At 45.9% G+C, this 22,249-nt stretch overlaps 2 protein-coding genes across 2 annotated transcripts; both read left to right on the top strand.

Moving 5' to 3' along the window:
- The first annotated feature begins 2,697 nt into the window (after positions 1–2,697).
- On the top strand, positions 2,698–10,852 carry LOC127311458 (probable histidine kinase 1). The gene is made up of 13 exons (XM_051341882.2): positions 2,698–3,114; positions 4,270–5,157; positions 5,299–5,355; positions 5,475–5,702; positions 6,190–6,283; positions 6,383–6,589; positions 6,924–7,054; positions 7,289–7,338; positions 7,477–7,787; positions 7,925–8,028; positions 8,218–8,940; positions 9,564–9,740; positions 10,437–10,852. Exons 2-13 carry the CDS (start codon positions 4,456–4,458, stop codon positions 10,563–10,565), a joined length of 2,913 nt encoding a protein of 970 aa, XP_051197842.1. The 5' UTR covers positions 2,698–3,114; positions 4,270–4,455; the 3' UTR covers positions 10,566–10,852.
- A 7,289-nt stretch (positions 10,853–18,141) lies between these two features.
- LOC127311459 (uncharacterized) lies at positions 18,142–19,747 on the top strand. Its single transcript, XM_051341885.2, has 2 exons — positions 18,142–18,793; positions 18,871–19,747. The coding sequence occupies exons 1-2, from the start codon at positions 18,197–18,199 to the stop codon at positions 19,516–19,518; spliced, it is 1,245 nt and encodes a 414-aa protein (XP_051197845.2). The 5' UTR covers positions 18,142–18,196; the 3' UTR covers positions 19,519–19,747.
- Positions 19,748–22,249: the final 2,502 nt, after the last annotated feature.

Below are 22,249 nucleotides of genomic sequence, written 5' to 3'. Positions count from 1 at the left end.
ATATGGATACACATAAGACCTATAAATTCTATTTAACAACCCCCTTAATCACAATCTTTGGAAATATTGAGATTGCGCTTAAACTCATTTAGATTCTTGACTGGGAAAAGCCCTTGTGAAGCAGAGATGTTGGCCAAGTAAAAGGTCCTGATACACACTATATAAAGAAAGCAGAAAAGAGAAAGAAACAACATAAGAAACAGACAATTGTAGATGTTGGCAAAATAAAAACTCCGATACCATGTGGGAAACCTATCTAGCGGGAACGATGGCCTCGTTGGAGGCATCAGTTACGTGTTATATGGTTCTTTAGATTTTGCTTCCATGGATTAATTTTCTACAATGGCTATCACATGGAGGATGATCCTCGAATTTTTTTTCTTCCAGATTCAACGTCTTCGACAAAGGTGATTCGCTCTCAGCGGCGTCAACAAGGCAGTTCGGTTATCTTTCCCTGAAATATTTATGTTGGTACTCATGTTGATGTTAGTTAATTATTTGTAATGGCTGCATCGAGCACTTAGCTTTCACACCGCGGACTGAAAATTATTGGAGAACCCTCGATGGTATGCACAAATCTATTGGTTCGTATCTACTATTTTCTTGTGGCTACCTTCAGAAAATACAACATTGTATCTTTGTGGATATAACTATGATGTCTCTACCATGAACTATTACTTATACTATAATGTGCTATTGATTATCAAAGGAAGAAGAAAATTAGCAAAGTGACGGTCCCAAGCAATTTCAACCATTTGATGTAAATCTAAATATTTTACTTCACTGCAGCTTTTCATGTTTCTTTCCCCTGATCCCAAGTTGATTTTCCGGCCGATAGATGATCATCAGCCGAAAAGTTATCGTGTCAGGCTCAGGGATCTAGTACTGGGTGGGCGATGCTGTTTGCTGGCACACAGCACCAGCTATCATGGCCGGATTAGCATCTAGTTTACTCTGCCACACAAACCTATTGTAACCTTAATTAATCTTGTTAGCACGTGCCGTCCTTAATCGTCGCCAGATCAGCTGGCGCACGTACAACGAACCGCTGTGTGCGTGCCTGCCTGCGTTGAGTGGGGAAGAATACACGCACGCCATTGGACGACGCAACCTGCAAGAACAATCTAAATATACTCCCTACTTGCATCGGCGATGGACATTATTTTAGCTTGGTTGTATTCAAAGGGCACCAACTTGCTTTCGGCTCATGGCATCTGTGGTAGATCGTCCCTCTTTCTCCCCAAAGTATATGCATCGTCTCACTGACTTCTCTTAGGCGCTTAGGGGTGAATGGTATGTTGAGCCGCGACACCTTGGTTCAGGGTTGTGGTAGTAAAGGCAGCCGGTCTTGGTAGTGACGCGGCTTTGTTGCTCTATGCCTAGTCTCTTCACCATTGTGGTAGGAGGTTGATCAAGGCAAACTTCTGTTTTATTTTATTTTTGAGATAATGGCAAGCTTGAACCAAGATGATCATGGCAAGGTTGATCAAGGCAAGCTTCTGTTGTGTGGTTGTTTCGGGGTATGCTGTAAGCAGTTAGGCATGAGTGCACATAGTGATCACCTTTTGATGGCGTTGTATCAAATTCTCCTTTCTACCTTATACTACAGAAGGACCGAAAACCGGCCCAAACACTTCTCTCCATGCTGATGTTATTTAGATTGGAGTTTCGAGTATTCTTACAATTACTTTTATGTTGGGTCTATATCCATATTTTACAGAACCTTACTTTATGGTGGGCATTTGGTCATGATCGACAATTCGGTTTTTGTATTTCGATCTATTTTAAATTCAGTCATAAACAAAATGAAGACTGGAATATACTTGCTCATTTTACTACCCGACAAATTCGGTTACCCAATAATTCGGGTTCGGGTTCGGGTTCGGTCATGACCGAACATCTTGGTCAATGTTGTCAACACAAATATTTGATATTATTTAGTAAAAAGTTGGCAACATTTTTGATGCATTTTGGACGTTTTTCATTGCATATATTATTATCAATTGGCGGGAATAAATGTTGAATAATCTAAAAAAAATGTAACAATCCTAGAGAAGTTTGATCAACATTCAAGAATATAACATCTCACGCACATCACACAATTCTAAAGATTGGGACAGTCTCATGTAAAATTTCGGCCAGTTCGGTCAGTTACTTGGAAAATTCGGTCTATAAAATACGGTACCCAATTTCTTTATCAGTCATTTCGGTCTCGGTCTTTTCGGGTTCGGTCTCGGTATTTTCGGTTTTGGTCTTCGGTCATCGATTTTTTTGCCCACCGCTAGGTGTATGTTTGTTGTCATTGTCATGGTATGACACACTCCTCGTGTGGCATAGACGATGTTTTAGAAAAATAATTCAAAATTTATGTCGATATTTTTTCCATCACACTTTCAAGGCTTATTATCATATTTTAGTAGAAAAAGATAAATCAAATTCGACTGCAAAACCAGAAATGTTTCTGCATCTTTTCCAAAAGAAAATGGAAAAGATAAACCATCCAAGAGCAACTACTAGTACATTGGAGCACCAAGTCAGCAACTCAATAAAAAATCAGAAAACAAGTCAGCAACTAGCTAGCTGGCCCAACACTGTCCAGGGCCCACATCACAGATCACAGAAAACCAAACCGTCATTTCATTTTAAAACTCTCCCTCCCTCCCTCCCCGTCCGCCATTCTTTTACCTCGTCGTCGTGCACCACCACCTCCGCCACCGGGACGGGCGGCGACCAGATCGGCCGGCCGGCCGGGGAAGGGACGAGTAAAATATCCATCCGCCCCGCGGAGGGCGTCGCCAGTTGCGCGATCCTTTCTTTTCTTTTTCCCTCACATGGCCGCGCGATTCCTCGCGCCCGCGCGCTCGCGCCTCCGCCAATTTTATACTATTTCCCGGCACATGGCCGCGCCCCCGCCCTGCTCCGCTCCGCTCGCTGCCATTAGATCCTCCGACCTGAACTCCCCGCAAACTCCACCGCCCACACCTCCCCTGCCCTGCTCCTCCTCGCATTGACCCCCCACTTCCAACTCAATCTCGTCCCCTCTGCTCCAGCCCTGTTCCTGCCCTTTGCGGCCGTGCGTTCGGAAGGGAGGAAGCTCGCGTCTTCTTCTCTGAGGTAGGTTGCGCCTTGCCTTGCGCGATCTTTGACCGTGTTTTCTTTGCGCGATCACGGGTGCTGTTCCGGCATTCCGTCGAATGCTTGGCGTGCCCAGTGCGGTTTCGTCGGCCCGTCGGGATTTTGGACATCGGGCGCTACGTGGTCTGTTTCTCGTTTGATCGGGTGGTTCTTGAGGCGGAGGATTACATCCTAGAGTGCTCCGGCGCTGTGACCTCTCTCGGGCATTCTGTCGAGCGGGTTGCGGGCGGAATAGAACAAGGGTGGATCCTACTGGGATCGGGTTTACGATGCGTGCGTGCTTCATGTATGCCGTTTCTTTTCATGGCTGTTTTGCGTGTGCTTTGACTTTAGGAGGTATACGTTTGATTCGGTTCGTAGCGAGCGACTCGGCTCCGATCTTTCCGAGTGTTCAGTTTAACTGGATGCTTAGTTCGAGAGATTTGCATCGGCCATCTTCTTCATCAGCGTCGTGTTTGATTTTCTGGTTTCTGCTGTCACGTAGGGGCTGTTTGGATTGGTGCCGGTGGCAGCCACACCAAAAGATTGGCGTTGACCGGCATTGTAGGCCACCGTTTGGATTGAAGCCCAGCTAACCAAGCCATACCAAAATTTTGGCCGCTGCTCACGTTTTTACGCCCACGCGCTGGCGAAACAGGGGCGAGCGATTGCTTCGCCAAAATATTGGCATGCCCCTGATTTGGCGTGGCAGGCCTGGACAAAAACCAAACAGCCCCGTAGAATCTTAGATTCAGTTCTTCACCTTTTCCACTGCCCTCCCTTGATCCGAAAATGCTCTCCAGCTGCCTTCAAGAAAGGGAGGAATGGAATTTCGTTAAAAAAGGAGAGCTGCATGTCTGCTTTTGTTGCCACAGTGATAACTTGGATACCATGAAAGCTGAAACCCTTTTGGCGTTTGCTCTGTAGAATTTTACTTTAATATTCATGCTCTGTTGATTGATCAAGTTTTGCTCTCAGGTTAAACTTTTTTTTTTAGTTTCTTCTGCCCATTCAGTTTACTGCACAATTCAGTTGATCATCTATTGCCATATGGAAACTAGCTCATGATGAGATTTTTTTTTTCATTTGGCACCAAGTTGCAAACATGATGTTTATGCAGAAATAAGTAGCTGCTGACCCTCTCTCTGTCTACAGGTTGTTCGACCCAGGAGCTAACCACGACTTGTACACTATCAGAGCACTGGGAACATTGAAATTTGAAGTAGAAATTAGCGCTCGTGAGCTACGGTCGGCAAACAACAATTGTTGGGTGCACAATACCTCGCACTTGAGTGAGATTTCAATGTGACCAGGTAACAATAGTAGCTAGTATTAAGAAAGATGGGGGATGAATACCTATCTGATCCTGAAGATGAGGTCGCACCATCGATGTGGCCTGAGAACATAGGGGATAAGCACAAGAAGCAGTTCAAAATGGAGAAACTTGGGAATGACCACGATGCACTCAAGGATGTTAAATTTGACCAGCAGCCTGTTCGTATGGATATCCACCGACTTATAGAAATGGCAAATTCTGAGAAAGGCACTTCTCATATGCAATACTTTGTCAAGCACTGGGAATATAAGCGGGCCAATACTGTTCGGCTTCTCAACGAACAGGTTGGCCTTCTCTCCCAACAGAGAAAAGAGATTGAAGAAAAGAAGCTACAAATCTTGGAGGATCAGCGCTGTCAGGATGAAAATTATTATGCTGCGATTCGGCAAGTACCAATACTGGATGAAGTCTACAAAGATGAATGGAAGCGGCCAAGCAAAAAGGGTGATGACCTTTCCTGTAATCAAGAGCTTAAAATAGATGCAGAATACGACAGTATTTTCTACTGGAAAGAGCGAGCAATGCTGCTAGAAAAAGCACTTGAGGCAAGCCTGCAAAGGGAACGTGCATTGGAGGAAAAGTTAGAGCAAAGTATAAAGAATCTTCAGTCACATACACCAGTGGAGGAATTCTCTGGAATGTTAAAACGAGCTGATTACTTCTTGCACTTGGTTCTCGAAAGTGCTCCTATTGTAATTGCTCATCAGGTATGTTTCATCTATGTCCACACCTGTTCTACTTGCCATGTACATTAGATGACATTTCAAAGAAGGCACATGGTGGAGCACCAAACAAGAACTTCAGTGCTGGATATGGTAAATGATGCATATTCTCTTACTTGTTTACAGGATACTGACTTGCGGTACCGGTTCATTTTTAACCACTTCCCAACACTTGCTGACGAGGTAAATTAATTCCCATTGATACCTTCACGGTGCCTTTATTGTCATTTTTTTCTGCTTCACACTGCACTGCTCTGTTCCTGTAAATTTAAATTTCTGCTGAATCCCACTTTGTTTTTCAGGATGTTATCGGTAAAACCGACTACGAGATATTGGCAGGAGAGGGTATAGATGAAATGAATAATGTCAAGAGAGAGGTTATGGCCAAGGGTATTCCGACTAAGAGAGAGTTTGTATTTAACACTCCATTGTTTGGAGCAAAGACCTTTGTGACATACATTGAACCAGTATTCAGCAAATCTGGTGAGACAATTGGTGTGAATTATGTTGCAATGGACATAACAGATCAGGTGATTTGATGAATTTACTTGGCTCTCCAATTCATTTTCCTTCTGAATCATGAGAACCCTATCCTCTTATTTGTTTCCCTTGGCTTCTTCAGTGTCACCATCCTTGGTATTTGTCTCCAAGGGATACATAAGATTGTAGCTAGAAGCATATAACTACATATTTTTTTTCACTTTCATCCATTGCCAATACCTATTTCCAGCTCTCTATGAAGTAGTAGCTTCTTCTTGTCCTGTTGCAAATTGACATTACATTCATATGTTACATCCCACTACTGGACTCATGATTTCAATTTTGACATTGCACATTAAACAATATTCTGCATTATAACATTCTTGGAATGATGCATAAACTATTCTCTGAGGATAGTTTCACATGAAATGAGACACTGATTTCATTTGAAAAGTTCACCATATTACATTTTCGCATGCTGTTCTACACTCACTCCACCCTTCTGAACTCCAACTCATCTACTAACTTGCTCGTTAGGTCAAAAGAAGAGAGAAAATGGCGGACATACGGGTGAGAGAAGCTATCCAACAAGCTAAGGAAACAGAACTTAGCAGATCTCTTCACATAACTGGTATGCATCCTGTCGTCTGGTTATGTTAGTCTGTTATTAATCTAGCATGTTTTAAGTCAGAATGGCACACTGAATACGTCTACTTATCTAACGTTGCAGAGGAAACAATGCGAGCAAAACAAATGCTAGCCACCATGTCCCATGAGATCAGATCTCCTCTTTCAGGGGTTCTTAGCATTGCTGAAATTCTTACAACTACCAAACTGGATAAAGAACAATATCAGCTGCTAGAAGTTATGTTATCTTCTGGAGATCTTGTGTTGCAATTGATCAATGACATCCTTGATCTTTCCAAAGTGGAGTCAGGTATTTAGAACTACATGTCATTTAAGTAAAATCGGCAATTTATCTTCTTTGAAGTGGTTTCTAGGAGTTCCGGAATGGAACACGGTAACACACACTATGGGTACTTCATGACTTAATGTACACATCAAGTATACCCCATATTCCCACTGTGTTACATGTGGAAGTTTACAATGTCATTTTCTGAGTGAGGATAGTTGTCAAGATTTGTTCCAGAAAATTATTTAAAAAGTTGAAATGTGCATTCCCATTTGTTGCTATATTATTTTTATATTTCTCTTATGTATCAAAGACACTTGAAATCTGAAGTAGATTGTTTCTGCCTTCATTAATTCAGGTGCTATGAAACTAGAGGCTACAACATTTAGACCAAGGGAAGTTGTTAAACATGTACTTCAAACTGCTGCTGCTTCTCTGAAGAAGGAATTGACCCTTGAAGGTTGCATAGGTGATGATGTTCCATTGGAGGTATTGATAGTTAACAATCTTTCTTTTCTTGTTTTTTTGTCTACAATGTTAAGTTTATGTACTCAACTCCTCATTTATCTGCAAATGAGATTCAGTTTCCTTGCAAATGAAAATGAAGTATCTGCTTGTAAGATTTAAGTAATTTCGGAGCAATGGATATATTTGGCAACTGAAGGGTTCATCTGACATAAAATCGTATCATTCATTTCAGCTATATTTTTCATTTTTTTATAGGTCATTGGTGATGTCCTAAGGATTAGGCAGATTCTGACCAACTTGATCAGGTAAGTTTCCAATTCATATAGTCCTAAAGGCATACTAGTCTTTGAAGAGGTTGGATAAAGTAAAGTGGAACACAGATGTGCTTTAGATGTAATGCAAAATATGTGCCTGATGATATTTGGTATTTGGGACCATTGCAGCAATGCAGTGAAGTTTACACATGACGGGAAGGTTGGGATAAATCTACATCTTGTAGATAAGCAGCAAGCAGGATGCGAACTAGAAAATGGACAACTTCCTATGATAGCCCATCCCGCATGCGCAAATAATACTGCCGCAGAAAAATCTGCTGCCTCTCCAAGAATCTGTGATTCAGATACTTCGTGTTGCTCCAGTCGTGGAGATGCTTGTCAGAATGGGATTTCATCAGATGAAAATTTAAGGGAGTATAACGAGGGAGAAGTTGTTTGGCTTCGCTGCGATGTATATGATACTGGGATTGGAATACCAGGTTTTTGCTCGATATTTATATATTCTACTACATGCCAATCATCTTGTGCATATCTCAATTGATAGGGAAACCTGTAATTTCTGGAATATGTTCTATCTATTATTCACCTGATTCTTTCAACTTATTTTCACCTGCAGAGAAGTCCTTGCCGTTTCTGTTCAAGAGATATATGCAAGCCAGTACTGATCATGCTAGAAAATATGGCGGGACAGGGCTTGGCCTTTCGATTTGCAAGCAATTGGTACGTTTTTTTCCAGTTCCAGATACTGATTCATCTAAAAAAACATAATTAAGATCCTAGTTGTGCATGTATTAAATACTAATACCTGAAAACATGACAATAATTATTTTAATATTAGCTCTAACTAAAGTAGGTCCACAGTAATTTATAAAATTGTGTAACTATTCATTAATTCTTCTTATAATTTAGGTGGAGTTGATGGGTGGTAGTCTAACTGTGGTTAGCAACGAGGATGAAGGATCAACATTTACATTCATGATACCTTGCAAAATTCCTGTAAAAGAGGAGCTCAGTGATGATCCTGATGATGCGCCCAGTTCTCGTAATGATTTGACTATCAGTGATATAGAGGGTTCTTTCGTTTTCAAGCCAAAAGTACGACCTTCTCTTCTGTCTTCAGGAGTTCCATTAATGAACAACACCAAGTTGTTTGGCACTGAGATTATGTGCTATGATCCTACTAACATATTAGAGGATCATAAGCCACTCTCAAATGGTTTCGTGTCATCGAAAGAGAATTCTGGAAAGTGTGCACCTGCTGCTAGCCAATCAAATGGTCCAAGTGTTAGGAACATTGATGAAGACCAAGATAATGGTTCCATGATCTTTGATCTGAATAGTCAAGCTGAACGGATTTCCAGTTCACGAGGCGACACAGCATCAATTTCAGGGGCTGACATTCAGGAGGGAAGGAAAGCATGCAAAGCTCTTGAAGAAACATCACTTAACAAGAAATCCAAGTGTTCTCCAAGTAGCAGTAAGGCAAAGATTCTCCTTGTCGAAGATAACAAAGTCAATATAATGGTGGCAAAATCAATGCTGGCGCCGCTGGGCTACGGAATAGACATAGTAAATAATGGAATTGAAGCAATCCATGCAGTACAGCGGTGTCAATATGATCTTATCCTGATGGTACGACAAATAATACTTAGTTTTCTAAAGTTGTGTGCTTAGCATTAATTTTAGTTCCTTATTTTCACTTCATAAGTTCATCCGTTTGCTTCATTTTTAATTGCCTCACGTGAAAATCTTCCAAGATGTAAAAGCAATTCCCTTAGGATGCTTTATGTCAAAATTTCTGGCCAACATCTGCATTCTTTGCATGAACAGAACATTTCAAGCACAAAAACATTGGAGCAAAAAGCTTAACCTGTTAGGTGGTTTGTTATGCATAAACTTGAACTTAATAAAGAACTGAGGATTATGCCAATCATCAACTGGCTTGGCTTATATCTTGACTTCTTCAATGCGTTCCAAGCTTCATGGGTTATTTCTTGTTTCTGACAATGATTAGTTGTCTGATTGTCTCATTGCTTCCATCTGTCCTGTCACCATGAACCAGTAAAATCTTTTTTTTTTGTTGCAGCCGGTTACCTTTATATTTGATAAATACAATTTAAACTATGATAGTGCCTCATGTTGATATAAATATTGGTATATCAGGACAACCCTACGAAACCAAATGAGAACGTATATCATGTATGCACCTTTCTTGTACTCCACTGCTGAAAATGGTAATCGTATCTTCTTGACAGGATGTTCACATGCCAGAAATGGATGGCCTACAAGCCACTAGATTGATCCGTTCGTTTGAAAATACTGGCTGTTGGGACGCTTCTGTAAAGACTGAAGGTAATCAGATGCTAGCTAACTCAGCTTTTTCATCTGATTGCGCACAAGAAAAGAAAGGGAAGAGAGTTCCTATAATTGCGGTAAGCTTTATCTTGCACGAATACAGATTCATGTTAAATAGTATCTCTGCCTCAGCTTTGTTCCCATGTTACTTCATTAAATTTATTTATTTTTCCTTATCACACGCTCAATGCAGATAAAAATTCCAAATGCTCATGTTTAGTCAAAAATAAAATATGCCTGTGTGTAAGATTTTTAAGTAGAGAACACGTAGTTGGAACCCTGGATGGCTGATCCGCTGATATTGGAAATGTGCTCCTCATAAAATAGGTGCTCAAGTTTATATGTGATTAATATGCACCGTTATGATGGTTACCCACTGAAATAAACGGTGCAGACCTCGAATTAATGTGGAGAATTCTAGCATTTTAGAGCGAATGCACGAGCTCCTTTGAACCTCTTTTTAGCAATATCATAAATTATCTAGACTTTGAAAGAACACTATGTGAGAACAATATTAAGACCTATTTTCCTGATGAACAGTAGGTTTTTTCTTCTCTCTGCTATGATATTTCTATGTATGTTGATGCTAAGCATTTGGAGACTTTTTAGTCTTTCTGGCCATGAAACTTCACTTACTTTTTAATCTGGCTTTTAATGTCAATGTAGGAATATTATCTTGTGGTTTGTGAAGCATAGATAATAGGGTTTATGGACTATTACATTAAGTCATTTGTTTTTTGGGATACTGTATAACCCCAAGAATATCATTGCAGATGACAGCAAATTCATTTTCAGAGAGCGCTGATGAGTGCCTTGCTGCAGGCATGGATTCTTACATATCAAAGCCAATGAACTTACAAAAAACAAAAGAGTGCCTGCAGCGCTATTTGTTATCTCAGTAACTAACCAATGGCTGTAAAGTAGAAAGGTAACTTTAGCTTAGGACAGTTTTGTGAAGTCGCATCAGTCTTTTCTTGTAAATGGTATTCCCTCGATGCATCAGAAATGCAATAGATATAATGCGTCGTTTTTTTTAACCACTTACCTAACCCTATCAGTAAGATCACATAGCTTACTCAAAACATGAGAGTCCTCACTTTTTGTATGAGACGTGAACTGATATTGCAGCACCTGTATATAATTCTAATAGAGATTCTTATGCTTCAGCAATTAAGCATCTATATCTACTGCAACCAACTTCAATTTTATGATGATGTGCGGTAGAATTAGAGCTTCTTTTTTCTGTCGTGAAACACGTCTGGATATATATGTATATGTAATGCCCAAATATCTGTCGTCTGATGTGGAATTTATGCTGGCGCACACACTGGCAAATAGCCCTCTTTTGACGGCATTGTTTCTTTTTTCTAGATGATTGCCTTATGTTCTGTTTATCTTAGTGAATGCTGTGGATAGCATGGTCATGACCTTTTTATGCAATGCCTTGGGCATCGTTTGTTTAGGAAAATTGATATTATTATAAGTTCCTTAGCAAGATTGTGTGGCACATTCTTCGCATCATGCTATATGCGACTGATACCAGTTGACATCTAGTCATGGGCCAACTGCAAAGTAAAATTAGTCACAATAACTGCATTATCTCAGAGATTTTTCATACACAACCAAAGATTCTCAGATGCCTGCAGTAAAATCTAGGTTGGAGCACTACATATAACAATTTGGAAGTATGGGGCAAGGATCGCCCACAAGGATAAGAAGGGCTTAACGATCTTTCCCAGATCATTATGTTGGATTAAAGCAGCAATCACCTAACAAAACACCATGCTTTTCTGATGGGGACCTGCACTAGTCCAGTGTTACTTATTCCCCTTCCTGTTGGTGACAAGAGATTTGCATGAAATCTTGTTCTACTTCTCTCCATGCTCCAACATGAAGCATCATTTGTTAATTACAGAATCAATTTCTTCTCTGGCAGATGATGATCCCAGAGCTGGTGCATAATAAAGATTTGGTCCTGATTACAGAATTGTTTATTCCTGCTGGCTTCAAGTGCTAGTGTCACTAGCAGCAGTGAAAGGGGCACACACTGAAAGGGACATGACAAATGCCATGGATAAAGCTCTCCTTTCTTCAGGTTAGGAGAATGGTTTTTCTTCAGCAGTTGAGCACAAGGGCTGCATTGAGCTAGGGTTGATAGGGGCACATATTTGAAAGGGACCTAACAAATGCCATGGATAAAGAGCTCTCCTTTCTCCAGGTTAGGGGAAAGGGTTTCCTCCAACAGTGCTGGCGCAGAGCAGTTAAGCACAAGGGTTGATGTACCGCGGAAACAAGCTTGTGGGCGACGGCGCGGTCGCCATCACACATTGTTCTCTCGGCCCCGGTTCGTCACCTCGACAGCGACCAGTCACGAGAAAAGAGCGACAGATCAGCCGCCATATTTTCTACCGGCCGGCGAGCTTTGGGTGCATGGTGGTGCAATCATCTTCAGGTACCAAAAGGGGGGGGGGCACAAGTTGGTGATGGCATATGCGCGGGTGGAGTGGATCCGGCTCTCTTGTTGATCTGCCTGATAAGCAGCCCTTCTGCAACATGTGCTGCCACTCAAACTCAGGAGCATCCATGCATCTGAAGCCTGCCTATTGCGGATAATGCTTTATTTTACTACATGGAAAACAAGTAGCTGAAACCTGTGCAGCTTCAGGAACCTGGATTGGTATTTCCTGAGGGTTGCTCGCCTGGTATCCTGTGAAGCATCAGGTGCTCATTCATCATGATCAAGAACTCACCAGGAAGCTCACCAAAACAACAAGCAGTGCATCTGCTTTTTCACTTTGCATCTGCTACAGATTTTCAGAACACCTGAGCACTGTGGGGAAGTATCAGTTCCTGCACCCCGGCAGCACAGAATCTGCAGCCCACAGGTCAACCGCCTTCCCGGACGCAAATGGCGACTGGCCGATCGTCGACACCCTCCAGTGCGGTGCCGACACGTTGCCGTCGTTGCACCGGAGGATGCGCAGCTGTGCCCTCAGGAATTAAGATGTTGTCATCCAAAAATAATTGTTCAGCAGCCAAAGGCAATACAGTCCGATACATTCAGTTGCGCGGGGTACTAATTAATTTGCTTATTCTGAAGACACCCTGGGACCGTGACGGGACGTGGATTCAGCTCTCACTGGGAATGGTGTTCTTCGACGGGTGCCACTGGCATGCCCAGGTTCATGTAGTAGGATTCGTCCCGTTATTCTTGGCCACAACTAGGCTAGACATGTTGGAAGCTGTTGCGTTTACTGCTGCACGATGACCTCTGTTGGAGTCGGCACACTGTTCGCTGGAGACTGATGTTTTCCCACGGTATCTCACTTGTCAACAGACAGGGCTGCACGCTTTTCCCTTTCAGTTTCCCTTTTTTTTATTCTCTTTGCATAATGGATTTTGTGGGCAGTGTATAATTAGGATGGATACCTTATGTTTCCTCGAATAGTTGTTTTAGGTTAGCGGAATTCAGTCGAGCGAGGCCTAGTGCAAAGTTAAGTATAGTAGTACTCCTAAAATTTGCATGTGGTAGCCAATAGGATATTTTGGGCTTCCAGGTACCTATCCTTGGGGGGCTTGGCCGGGAGAAAACGCCTCAAAAGCTACATTGTGGTCTTCGGTTGGTTGCCAGTTTGACCAAATATCCATTCTCCCCCATTTTCTGATTTTTATACAAGGCTAAAACAAATGGTTTTTAGGCATGGCAAGGGTAGGCAAGAAATGTATTATAGAATTCAAGCTCATACAATTTTTCAACATAATATTTGAATCAGAGGTGAAGAAGAAAAACCAAAAAGAAAATGAGAATAATTGTGATCTAAAAAGATCACCATCACATGAATTAGAGGTATATTTCTTGACCTAGGGTTTTGTAACATTTTACAACATACATGCAATAGTAAGAAGGGTCAAAGAAAATGCACCAAGGGTTTTAGGGTTTTAAGGTTGGTGCCAAGGTGGAAGTCACAAAAAGAAAGATGCACACACCAACATGGCAACGGAAATAATCAGACAAGCATAACTAAAAACATTTTAAGAAAAGTTTTTGTTGGCCCTAAATTTTGCACTCCAAACATCAAACAGAGTTGTAGAAAGTTGGGCTGTTACACTAACGCTCACCAGCTTGAAGACGATGATGTCCTTCTCCCACAACTTCGTCTTGTTGGTGAACTCCATCTAAATGGTGAACTCGCATAAGTCACCATTCCGGACTGGCACGCTCACAGGTCCTTGTGGGGGTGACCTTCAGCTTCCTTGCCACCGCCGACGCAATGCATGGCGGCAGCTACAGAGCTATCAGGTTGCTACTCCTCAATTTCTAAGGATCTACAATTCTCAACTCACAACTATTTTTTCACAGTTCACAGTCCACAACAACATTTTTAGAATCCACGCAGCTCAACCAAACACTGATTTGCTTGCTCTTTCTAATACCACACGTGTGTGATATTTTCCTTATTCTTTTCTAAAACTTTAAGATGCGATTTATGTTAAGTTTTGGAAAAAGAGAGCAACTGGACCATGGTTTCAAAATTGCCATCGATCTCTAGCCCTGCTCCACGTGAACTGACATACGACGGTGCTGTCACGTGAGACAGATACTACTGTGTGACACCGTTCACCTCACTCAGGTAACTGTTGACATGTATAAAGTAGATTGTCAAGCCCTTTCCATTAGTTCGGACTTTTGATTCAAGTGTCTAGTGCATGAAGCTTAACATGGTATCAGAGCCAGGTCTCGAGTTCAAATCCTGGCTATCACAATTTATTCTAAAATCCCCAATTTATTCTAAATTCTCCGCAGCCTTTTGCCCGTCAGAGGGGGTGTTGACATGTATAAAGTAGATTGCCAAGCCCTTTCCATCAGTTCGGACTTTTGGTGACTAGTGCATATCCTGTACGTGCGTGCGTGGGTGGATTTATCGGCCGGGGACAAAGTGAGGCAAGTGGTGTATGAGTGTGATCTCACCGGCCGTTTTTCTGTTGCCTCGCCGCTGGCCGTTGCGATTTCCGTCAGCGAACCGCTTCCCCTTTTCGGCTTGTCTCGCCGCACAACGGACTTCTTCTTTTCGCGGGCCTGAGCTAGTGAGCTTTGCTAGTTATCGTCAGAACGAGTAGAAGCGAGTCACGTGCCAGCTCCCTTCTTCAAGTCGCCGGGCTAAGGCCAATGGGCCCCACGCGCATTCCGGCCGTCAGCTTGCACACCTCGACGTGATGAAATCGGCTTGGCAGCTTCACGTACTCATATGAGAGTAAATATAAATGGGGCATTTATTAAAAGCTTGTGCTTTCATAGATGCCCAAGCCTTAAAACTCGAAATACCTTGATATTATCTCTTGAATTCGCGGTGGTGCCGGTGCCGCCCATGCCGTGGGAGGGGCACGTGCGACGCGATGAGATCCGCCACCGCCTATTCATCCTTCCACCCAATATGCAGAAGACCCCAACTTTAGCGCTGGACAAATACAACATGGACTTGCCTGGCTCGTGGGAGTTCAACCGCGACGTCGAGAGGGTTACCTAAGCGACGTGGCCTACCCGAACGCTATGTTAGGCCGTGGCCTCTTCGACAACCACGACGCAGAGGACGAGGAGGAGGAAGAATACGGCGAGGGTAATGATGGTGGGCTGACCAAGGAGGAGGCCATCGAGTTTGCCATAGCACAGCGCGAGCTCGATGAGCTCTTCAACTCGCAGGACCTTTCTATCTTGCCGCGGGAGTCCACACTAGCACATGGCAGGCCCGTGACACCTCCGAGCACCCCTACGTCGCCACCTCCTCCCGCACCTGTTGCCACCTCCTGTACTACTTGCTCCAGCGCCAACACCGGTGGCTAGTCCTCCTCCGGCGCATTACTGTCTCTGGCCATGTGTGCTGCTATTGTTCATCGACCTCAGTGATGAAAGCTAGGCGACCATGGCATGGACCCTAGTTAGCTAGGGTTTTACCTATTTTATTGTAGTTTTTTCTATTATTCATTGTACGTAAATTAAGTTTTATAAATATAAATTTATCGGGAAAAACCATTTGCGTCGGGCAGCTAGGGCAGCCCTGACCCAAACGAACAAGAGGTCAGTTTAGGTTAGTTTTGGCCGATTTTGTATCTGCGGCCTGATCCAAAGGGACCAAAACGGACACTTGTACTATCCAAAATGGTTCGGGCCACTGCAGATGACCTTACGAGTTAAAACAGAGTGTACCTCCCATCCCCGCCTCCAAAGAACACCATGGTCATTCTTTTTCCTTAAACAACCCACTTGGTCCGGCAATTGCTTCCATTAAGTAAAAGTACCTGGAATTGTTCCATTGAGACAAAACCTTCGACCATAACTAAAGAAAAAGGACCCTTCATGTAAAGAAAAGAAAAAGGACCCTTTGGACAAAGAAAATTCTGACGCGACCTTGCCCACAACATCTCTACTCTGGCTCGCAACACCACCACGCCTCCTTGCAACACCGCCTCTCACTGGTGGTACCATGCCCGCCCCTTCCTTACAGCACCGCCGCCCATCGATGATAGCAACACCACCCACATGTGGTAACTCAACCGCCTCGAGAGCTGCACTACCACACACTGCTTGTAGCACAACTAGTGTTCCTTCATAGCACCGGCAAGGATCTTTTGCACCAACACCGCACACTCCTCATAGCTTCGTTGGGATTCTTTCTCGTAGCACCGCCACATGCCCCACATAGCATCGACGACCACTAATGGAAGAAACATCATGTGCTCCCTGCATCCTCAGAGAGAGAGAGAGAACATCCATGGGGTGTACCCTGCGACGCGATTAATGGAGCTGGAAGTGGCGGCGGAACCGGCTTCCGGCTCTAGGATGGCGATAAGTAGAGAAGGTTGGCGAACGGGGTTGGTGCTCTTCAACCGCGCGTGGCCGAAGTAGAGGAGGCTGGCAGGCTTGCATCTCACTACAGGAAATGATGTCTACCACGACGACTGACTGATGTCAGCGTAGCATAAAGGAGCCGACGGGACATACCTACGCCGACGATGTCATCAACGCAACACTGTCGACCTCTCTAACATCGGCATCTTGCCTCCAGCAGTCGGCGCTGACCCACCGACAGTTTCCATTCGTTGACGGCCGTTACAACCTACGCCGACGGTGTTACCATCGGCGCAAACACGCACGTGTCGCCTCAGTCTTGCTCCTAGGAAGACCTCTACGCCGACGGCAAAACCTTCGACCCTCACTAAAACTACACTGACGGCAAAACCGTTGGCACAAACACTTCATGTGTCGCCTCAAACATGCTCCTGGGACGGCCTCTAAGCCGACGGCGCACTTTACGCCGACAGTCGTCCTCAACCAAGGACGACGACCCACTTAACGCCAACGGTGGCTGCCGTCTAGGTCCTTCTACGCCGACGACTTTCCTTCACTGACGGCCAAACTTCTCGGCTCCCTTCCTTGATGCCTATGTCGGCGGCCCCGATAAAACACCATCGACGTAGGGTACATGCGTCATCAGACATCCGTTTTCCTGTGTTGGGCATCTGCAGAAGCAGCATAGACACCAATGGCAAGGCCTTGCAGCATGTCATTCTGATTGTAGCGCTGACGTGGACTTACACGTGCAACAACAGCGGTGCAGACGGAAGCGCGCATCAACGATGGTACGATGAGGTAGTAGATGAGAGTATGGAAAATTCTTGTGATCTAGGGAAAAAAAAGTGGACATTAGAGCATCTCCACTCGTCCCCCCGACGAGGCCCCCGAGCGACGTTTTTTCCATCCGGACGGCGAAATTCGGCCCAGTCGCGCCCCCGGTTCCTCGTTTTCGTCCGGATTTGGCCCTTAATCCATCCGGCGAGCCCACGCCACCCCCGGCCCCCCGGGGCGCGCTCGGGGACTCCGGACGAAAGATTTTGGCGCGAAACGGCGTGTGGACCCGTGTAGTCGGCGACTGGAAAACCAAATCCTGTCGATTTTCCCTCCAATTTGCTTGCATATCCCCATTCCCTCCAATTTGCTTGCATATCCCCATTCTCTCCCGCCGAAATCCCCCAATCTCCTCGTCTTCCAGCTCCAGTTCCTGGCGGCGTCTTCTCGTCCACCACCACTCTCCTCCTCGTCTTCTCGTCCACCACAATGCCGCCGAAGGCGCCGGCGAGGAAGATGCGGGCGAAGAAGACGAAGCCGCCGGGCATGTCGAACGCCGAGTGGGCGGCGGACGAGCAACGGCGCGACGTGGAAACAAGCGCCAGGGCGGAGAGGGTGAAAAGAGCCGCCGCCAAGAGGTCGGCGGAGGCGGCCCAGGAGGAACAAGCGAGGCTGATCAGCATGGCCTATAGCGGCGGTATGTTCCCCGGCCAATGGCCGACGCAAGGTACAACAAGTTCCCCGTCTTCCTTCTCGTCTTCGCTGTACTCGCCGTCGCCGACTGCCGTGTTCCAAGAGGGCGCCTACGTCCAACCGTCCAAGCCCACACCGTCGCCGCCTGAGGTTGACGTCGGCGGCCTGTTCGAGGGCACCTCGCCGGCCCTGCGACGAGGGCCGCTCACGTTCGGTGCGATGGCGGCGCCGAACGAAGAGGAGATCCACGAGATGATCACCTCCGGCACCACCGCCGCCGCTGCGAGCCCGGGGTTCTTCATGACCGCCGCCGCTGCGTGCCCGGGGTTCTTCACGCAAGAGGAGACGAGGGCGACGGCAGCTGTGGCGGCGCGCAACGAGCATCGGGAGGATGTTGCCGACGGAAGCCAAGCCGTCGAAGAAGAAGGCGAGGAAGAAGAAGAGCCAACTCAATCCGCCGCCAACCTGTCGAAGGGGAAGAAGAAGAGGAAGAAGGACTCGCCGCCTGCCGAACCGCGTATCAAATGGACGCCGAAGGAAGAGGAGTGCCTCGCCGAAGCTTGGATGACCGTGTCCACGAACGGCATAATCGGGGCCAATCAGTCGTTCGACACATATTGGCTTCGAGTGAAGCAGGCGTACGAGGAGCGCAAACTCGTCGATCCCTACTTCAAGAAGACGAACATGAACGTGTTCCGTGGAGACAAGGCAATGGCCACCCATTGGGGGCTCATGCAGACGGCGTGCAGCAAATGGCACGGCATACAGGAGGAGTGCGAGAAACGGCCGATCAGCGGCCACGACTTGGAGCAAAAGGTATGCTCCGTCGACCCTGCATCACCGAGGTACATCGTCGTTAGCTGACCCGTATCGCCGTGTTCTTTTTTCCCCAGCTGCGCCGAGCTTTGGACATGTACACGGACGACACCGGCCTGCAGTTTAAGTTCCTCAACGTCTACGCCCGCCTCGAGAACTGCGAGAAGTGGAAGGAAGTCCGCACGACCCTCTCGAAGAGCAAGACCGAGCAGTACAACCCCGACGCTCCGGCGGCAAGCGCGGCGGAAGGGCGCCCTGAACTCGGCCAGAAGAAGCTCAAAGAGCTCAAAAAGACGGGCAATCCCGCCGACAGGATGCAGGCGTCGATCGACAAGTGCTGGGCCGACTTGAGGACGCACGCCGACGGGAGGAACGACAAGTTCGACGGCAGGTGGCGGGAGATGCTCGCCAACCAAGGCGTCCGGATCGCCCTGCTGAAGACGACGGCGGCGGCGAAGAAGAGGAACACAGACTTGGCGTTCCTCATGGGCGGCGGCGACATGGAACTGATGGACGAGGAGACGAGGAATTGGTACCAGGGCCACCGCAACGACATCCTCCGAGCCACTCCGGCCAGTCCTTCGTCGTCTCCGCCGGCTCCTACCTCGTCTGCCTCACCATCTACCTCGTCGACTGCGGCTGCTTCGACGTCCACTGCCGCTGGTTCATCATCCGCCGCCGCAGCCTCTTCGGCCACGACGTGTGAGGAAACTGTTTCCGTGTAATTTCCCTCCGATCGCCGATCTGTGGCTGATCCTTTTGCTCCTTTTGCCGATCATCTGGCCGTACTTGTAGCGCGGGACGGCGGTTTGTTTGAATTTAAACTCTATCCGCCGAACTCCGGGTGGACGACTGGAAATACGGTACTCCCCACGCCTTAATTTCGTCCAATCCGGAGGTAGTTTCGTCCGGATTTGGGCGTGGGGAGCCCAAACGAGTGGGGATGCTCTTAGTGCTTTGGGGAAGATAGGGCGTTAGTTGGTGCAGACCTGTGCCGAGTAACGACTCGGGAAGTATAGTTGAAAATGGAAAAATATGTTGAAAATGAATACTCATAAAGAAAAAGAAAAATGATACACCATTCACATAAATTTCTCGTTTTTTTTTCTCTTGATATACATCTTATTTTTAGTTCAATATTCTAGACTATAGTTTACCATATAATCATTCAACACCATTTACATTTGTTTCTTGAAGTTTATAATCTATTACACGTTCGTAACGGTGTGTATCTCTATGATTTATCTTTCTACAGACACGCACGAGTGGCCATGCCCATATAGCATTGTAATTTGGTGAAAAATATGATCATTTGGGAGTTAAAGGTGAATCAAAAAGCTATCGTATAATTAACATAGATGGGTGCTAAAAAGCTTTAAGTTACACAATAGGCAAAAAAGGTTATAAGTTATAGTAAACATCTAGCATAATTATTCTTTTGTATCCTTACCAAATTTAACATTTATATGCTTCTACTCGTTCTCTATATACACATATCTTTTCACAATTTTTTAAACCTAGATATATATATTATTGTGATGTTTCCATTATTTTGGTTTGTATATATATGGATCTAAGATCTATCTGATTTGCATTTCTGCATAATACGTCGTGTTCAACTTGTGCTTTCTGTATTGGTATGCATGTTTATGTGTACCATTCTACTAATTCATAATTGTGGCTCATTATTGTTTTATACAAGATTGATGTTAATAAATTATAATGAGCTTTGCTCTCTTCACGGAAATAAAAATAATAATCATTGCTAAGAAATGTAGTATAGGATGTTTTCTTCGAGAAATTTATTTTCGAATGAAAGAGATAACCCGTAATGTTGGGTCAAGATAGGATTGAGGATCAGCAATGTATATGGATATAAGAGTATGGACTTAGCTAGCTAGCTATAGTCATAGTGCAACAGGTGTATATACTTCCAGAGAATACGATCACTCGATCAGCTCAGATATGTAGCCAACGGACCAACTTCCAACATGCAGCTCACTACAGGAATCGCCCGAGACGCCGACGGCCGGCTGCCCTCGGCGTAGCCACGCCTGGCCCTCGGCGTAGGCTACGCCGACGGTAGCCCTCGGCGTATGGCCTCGGCATCCAGGTCCCTCGGCATAGGTAGGTTCGCCGTCGGCGTACGGCTGGCCCTCGGCGTACGTCACCTACGCCGACGGCCAGGTGAGCCCCTCGGCGTCTCTGCCCTCGGCCTGTCCTGGCGGTGCGTCGTCACCGTTAACGGCGCGTCGGCAGACGCCGACGGCCTGCCCTCGGCGTACGGAAGCGGCCCGGCGACGAACGGGGCGACGTGGCGCGACGTGGTGCAGCCAGCTGGCTACGCCGAGGGCAACCCCCTCGGCATAGAGGCAGCGGCCCGGCGACGAACGGGCGACGTGGCGCGAGCTGGTGCGTGCAAGGTGGGCATCGACGCCGAGGGCTACCCCTTCGGCATAGAGCCGTGCATGCAATGGCCACGTGGCGGCCATCCAGACGCAAGGCCTACGCCGACGGGATTGCCGTCGGCATAGACCTGACCATATGGTCCATGTCAGTGTCTATGCCGACGGCAATGCCGTCGGCGTAGGCCTTGCACAATTTTTTTTTCTTTTTCCAGTTCCTTTTTCTGTTCCCTGTTGCAATTCAAATTCAATTCAGCAGGTCCAGTTCATCCAAATTCATCCAAAATCGACCAAATTCGTCATAATTCACATAAATATCATATAATCCACATAATACCATACATGGTGCACATAATAGCATACAAGCGGAGAGCGGAGAGTGCCATGTCATCCAAATACATAGTAGTAGCAAGCAAACCCTAGTTCTAAGCTGACTAGCGGAGGAAGGAACCGGGCGGGGTGTGTCCGCCCACATCGTTGGCGAAACGAGCAGCCCGGGGTTGCGCTCCGGTAGAAGCTGTAGAAGAACCACCTGGAGAAGGACCGGTGTTACGCCCAGGAGAAGTCGACGGAGAGGCACCGGGAGTAGTCCCAGGAGTGGTCGACGGAGAGGGACCAGCAGAACGCCCAGGAGACCGACCACCTTCATGAACCGGTGTGACCTCGCGCCCACCCGGCGATGCCTGGTTCCCGGACCATCCCGTTCCCTACATGTTCCCTACATGTTAGCAACTTGCGAGGCAAAGAAAAGTGGTAACTACCGGTTTGGCAAAGAACTTACCTCCGGTGTGGATCCGTAGTAAGTCGCAGCGAAAGCTGCCCTCGATGGCATGATAGGCATGTCCCCCGCCACGGTAACTCGAGCCGGTGGCGGTGTACCAGTAGACATAGAGATCATCATTTCCTGCAAGATAGGTTACAAGTTAGGCTTTGCAGAAATAAAGCATCAAACTGAGACTTGTCATCTACTTGCGCGAGAAGAAAGATTCAGACTTACTCCTATATACGCCATGTAGGCCGTATTCTGCCTATTCCACTGCGCAGCGGCCTG

The sequence above is a fragment of the Lolium perenne genome, chromosome 7 (assembly GCF_019359855.2).
Source record: "Lolium perenne isolate Kyuss_39 chromosome 7, Kyuss_2.0, whole genome shotgun sequence".
Taxonomy (NCBI): Eukaryota; Viridiplantae; Streptophyta; class Magnoliopsida; order Poales; family Poaceae; genus Lolium; species Lolium perenne.
The sequence above is the reverse complement of the archived record's forward strand: the minus strand, read 5'-3'. Positions and strand labels throughout refer to the sequence as shown.

Excerpts from the sequence above, each read along its gene's own strand:
- LOC127311459 (XM_051341885.2), top strand. The coding sequence starts at position 18,197 with ATGGCGGCGCCGAACGAAGAGGAGATCCACGAGATGATCACCTCCGGC. Across the intron at positions 18,794-18,870 it reads GCCACGACTTGGAGCAAAAG|CTGCGCCGAGCTTTGGACAT; the intron begins GTATGCTCCGTC and ends TTTTTTCCCCAG.
- LOC127311458 (XM_051341882.2), top strand. The coding sequence starts at position 4,456 with ATGGGGGATGAATACCTATCTGATCCTGAAGATGAGGTCGCACCATCG. Across the intron at positions 5,703-6,189 it reads CAATGGACATAACAGATCAG|GTCAAAAGAAGAGAGAAAAT; the intron begins GTGATTTGATGA and ends CTTGCTCGTTAG. Across the intron at positions 6,590-6,923 it reads TCTTTCCAAAGTGGAGTCAG|GTGCTATGAAACTAGAGGCT; the intron begins GTATTTAGAACT and ends TCATTAATTCAG.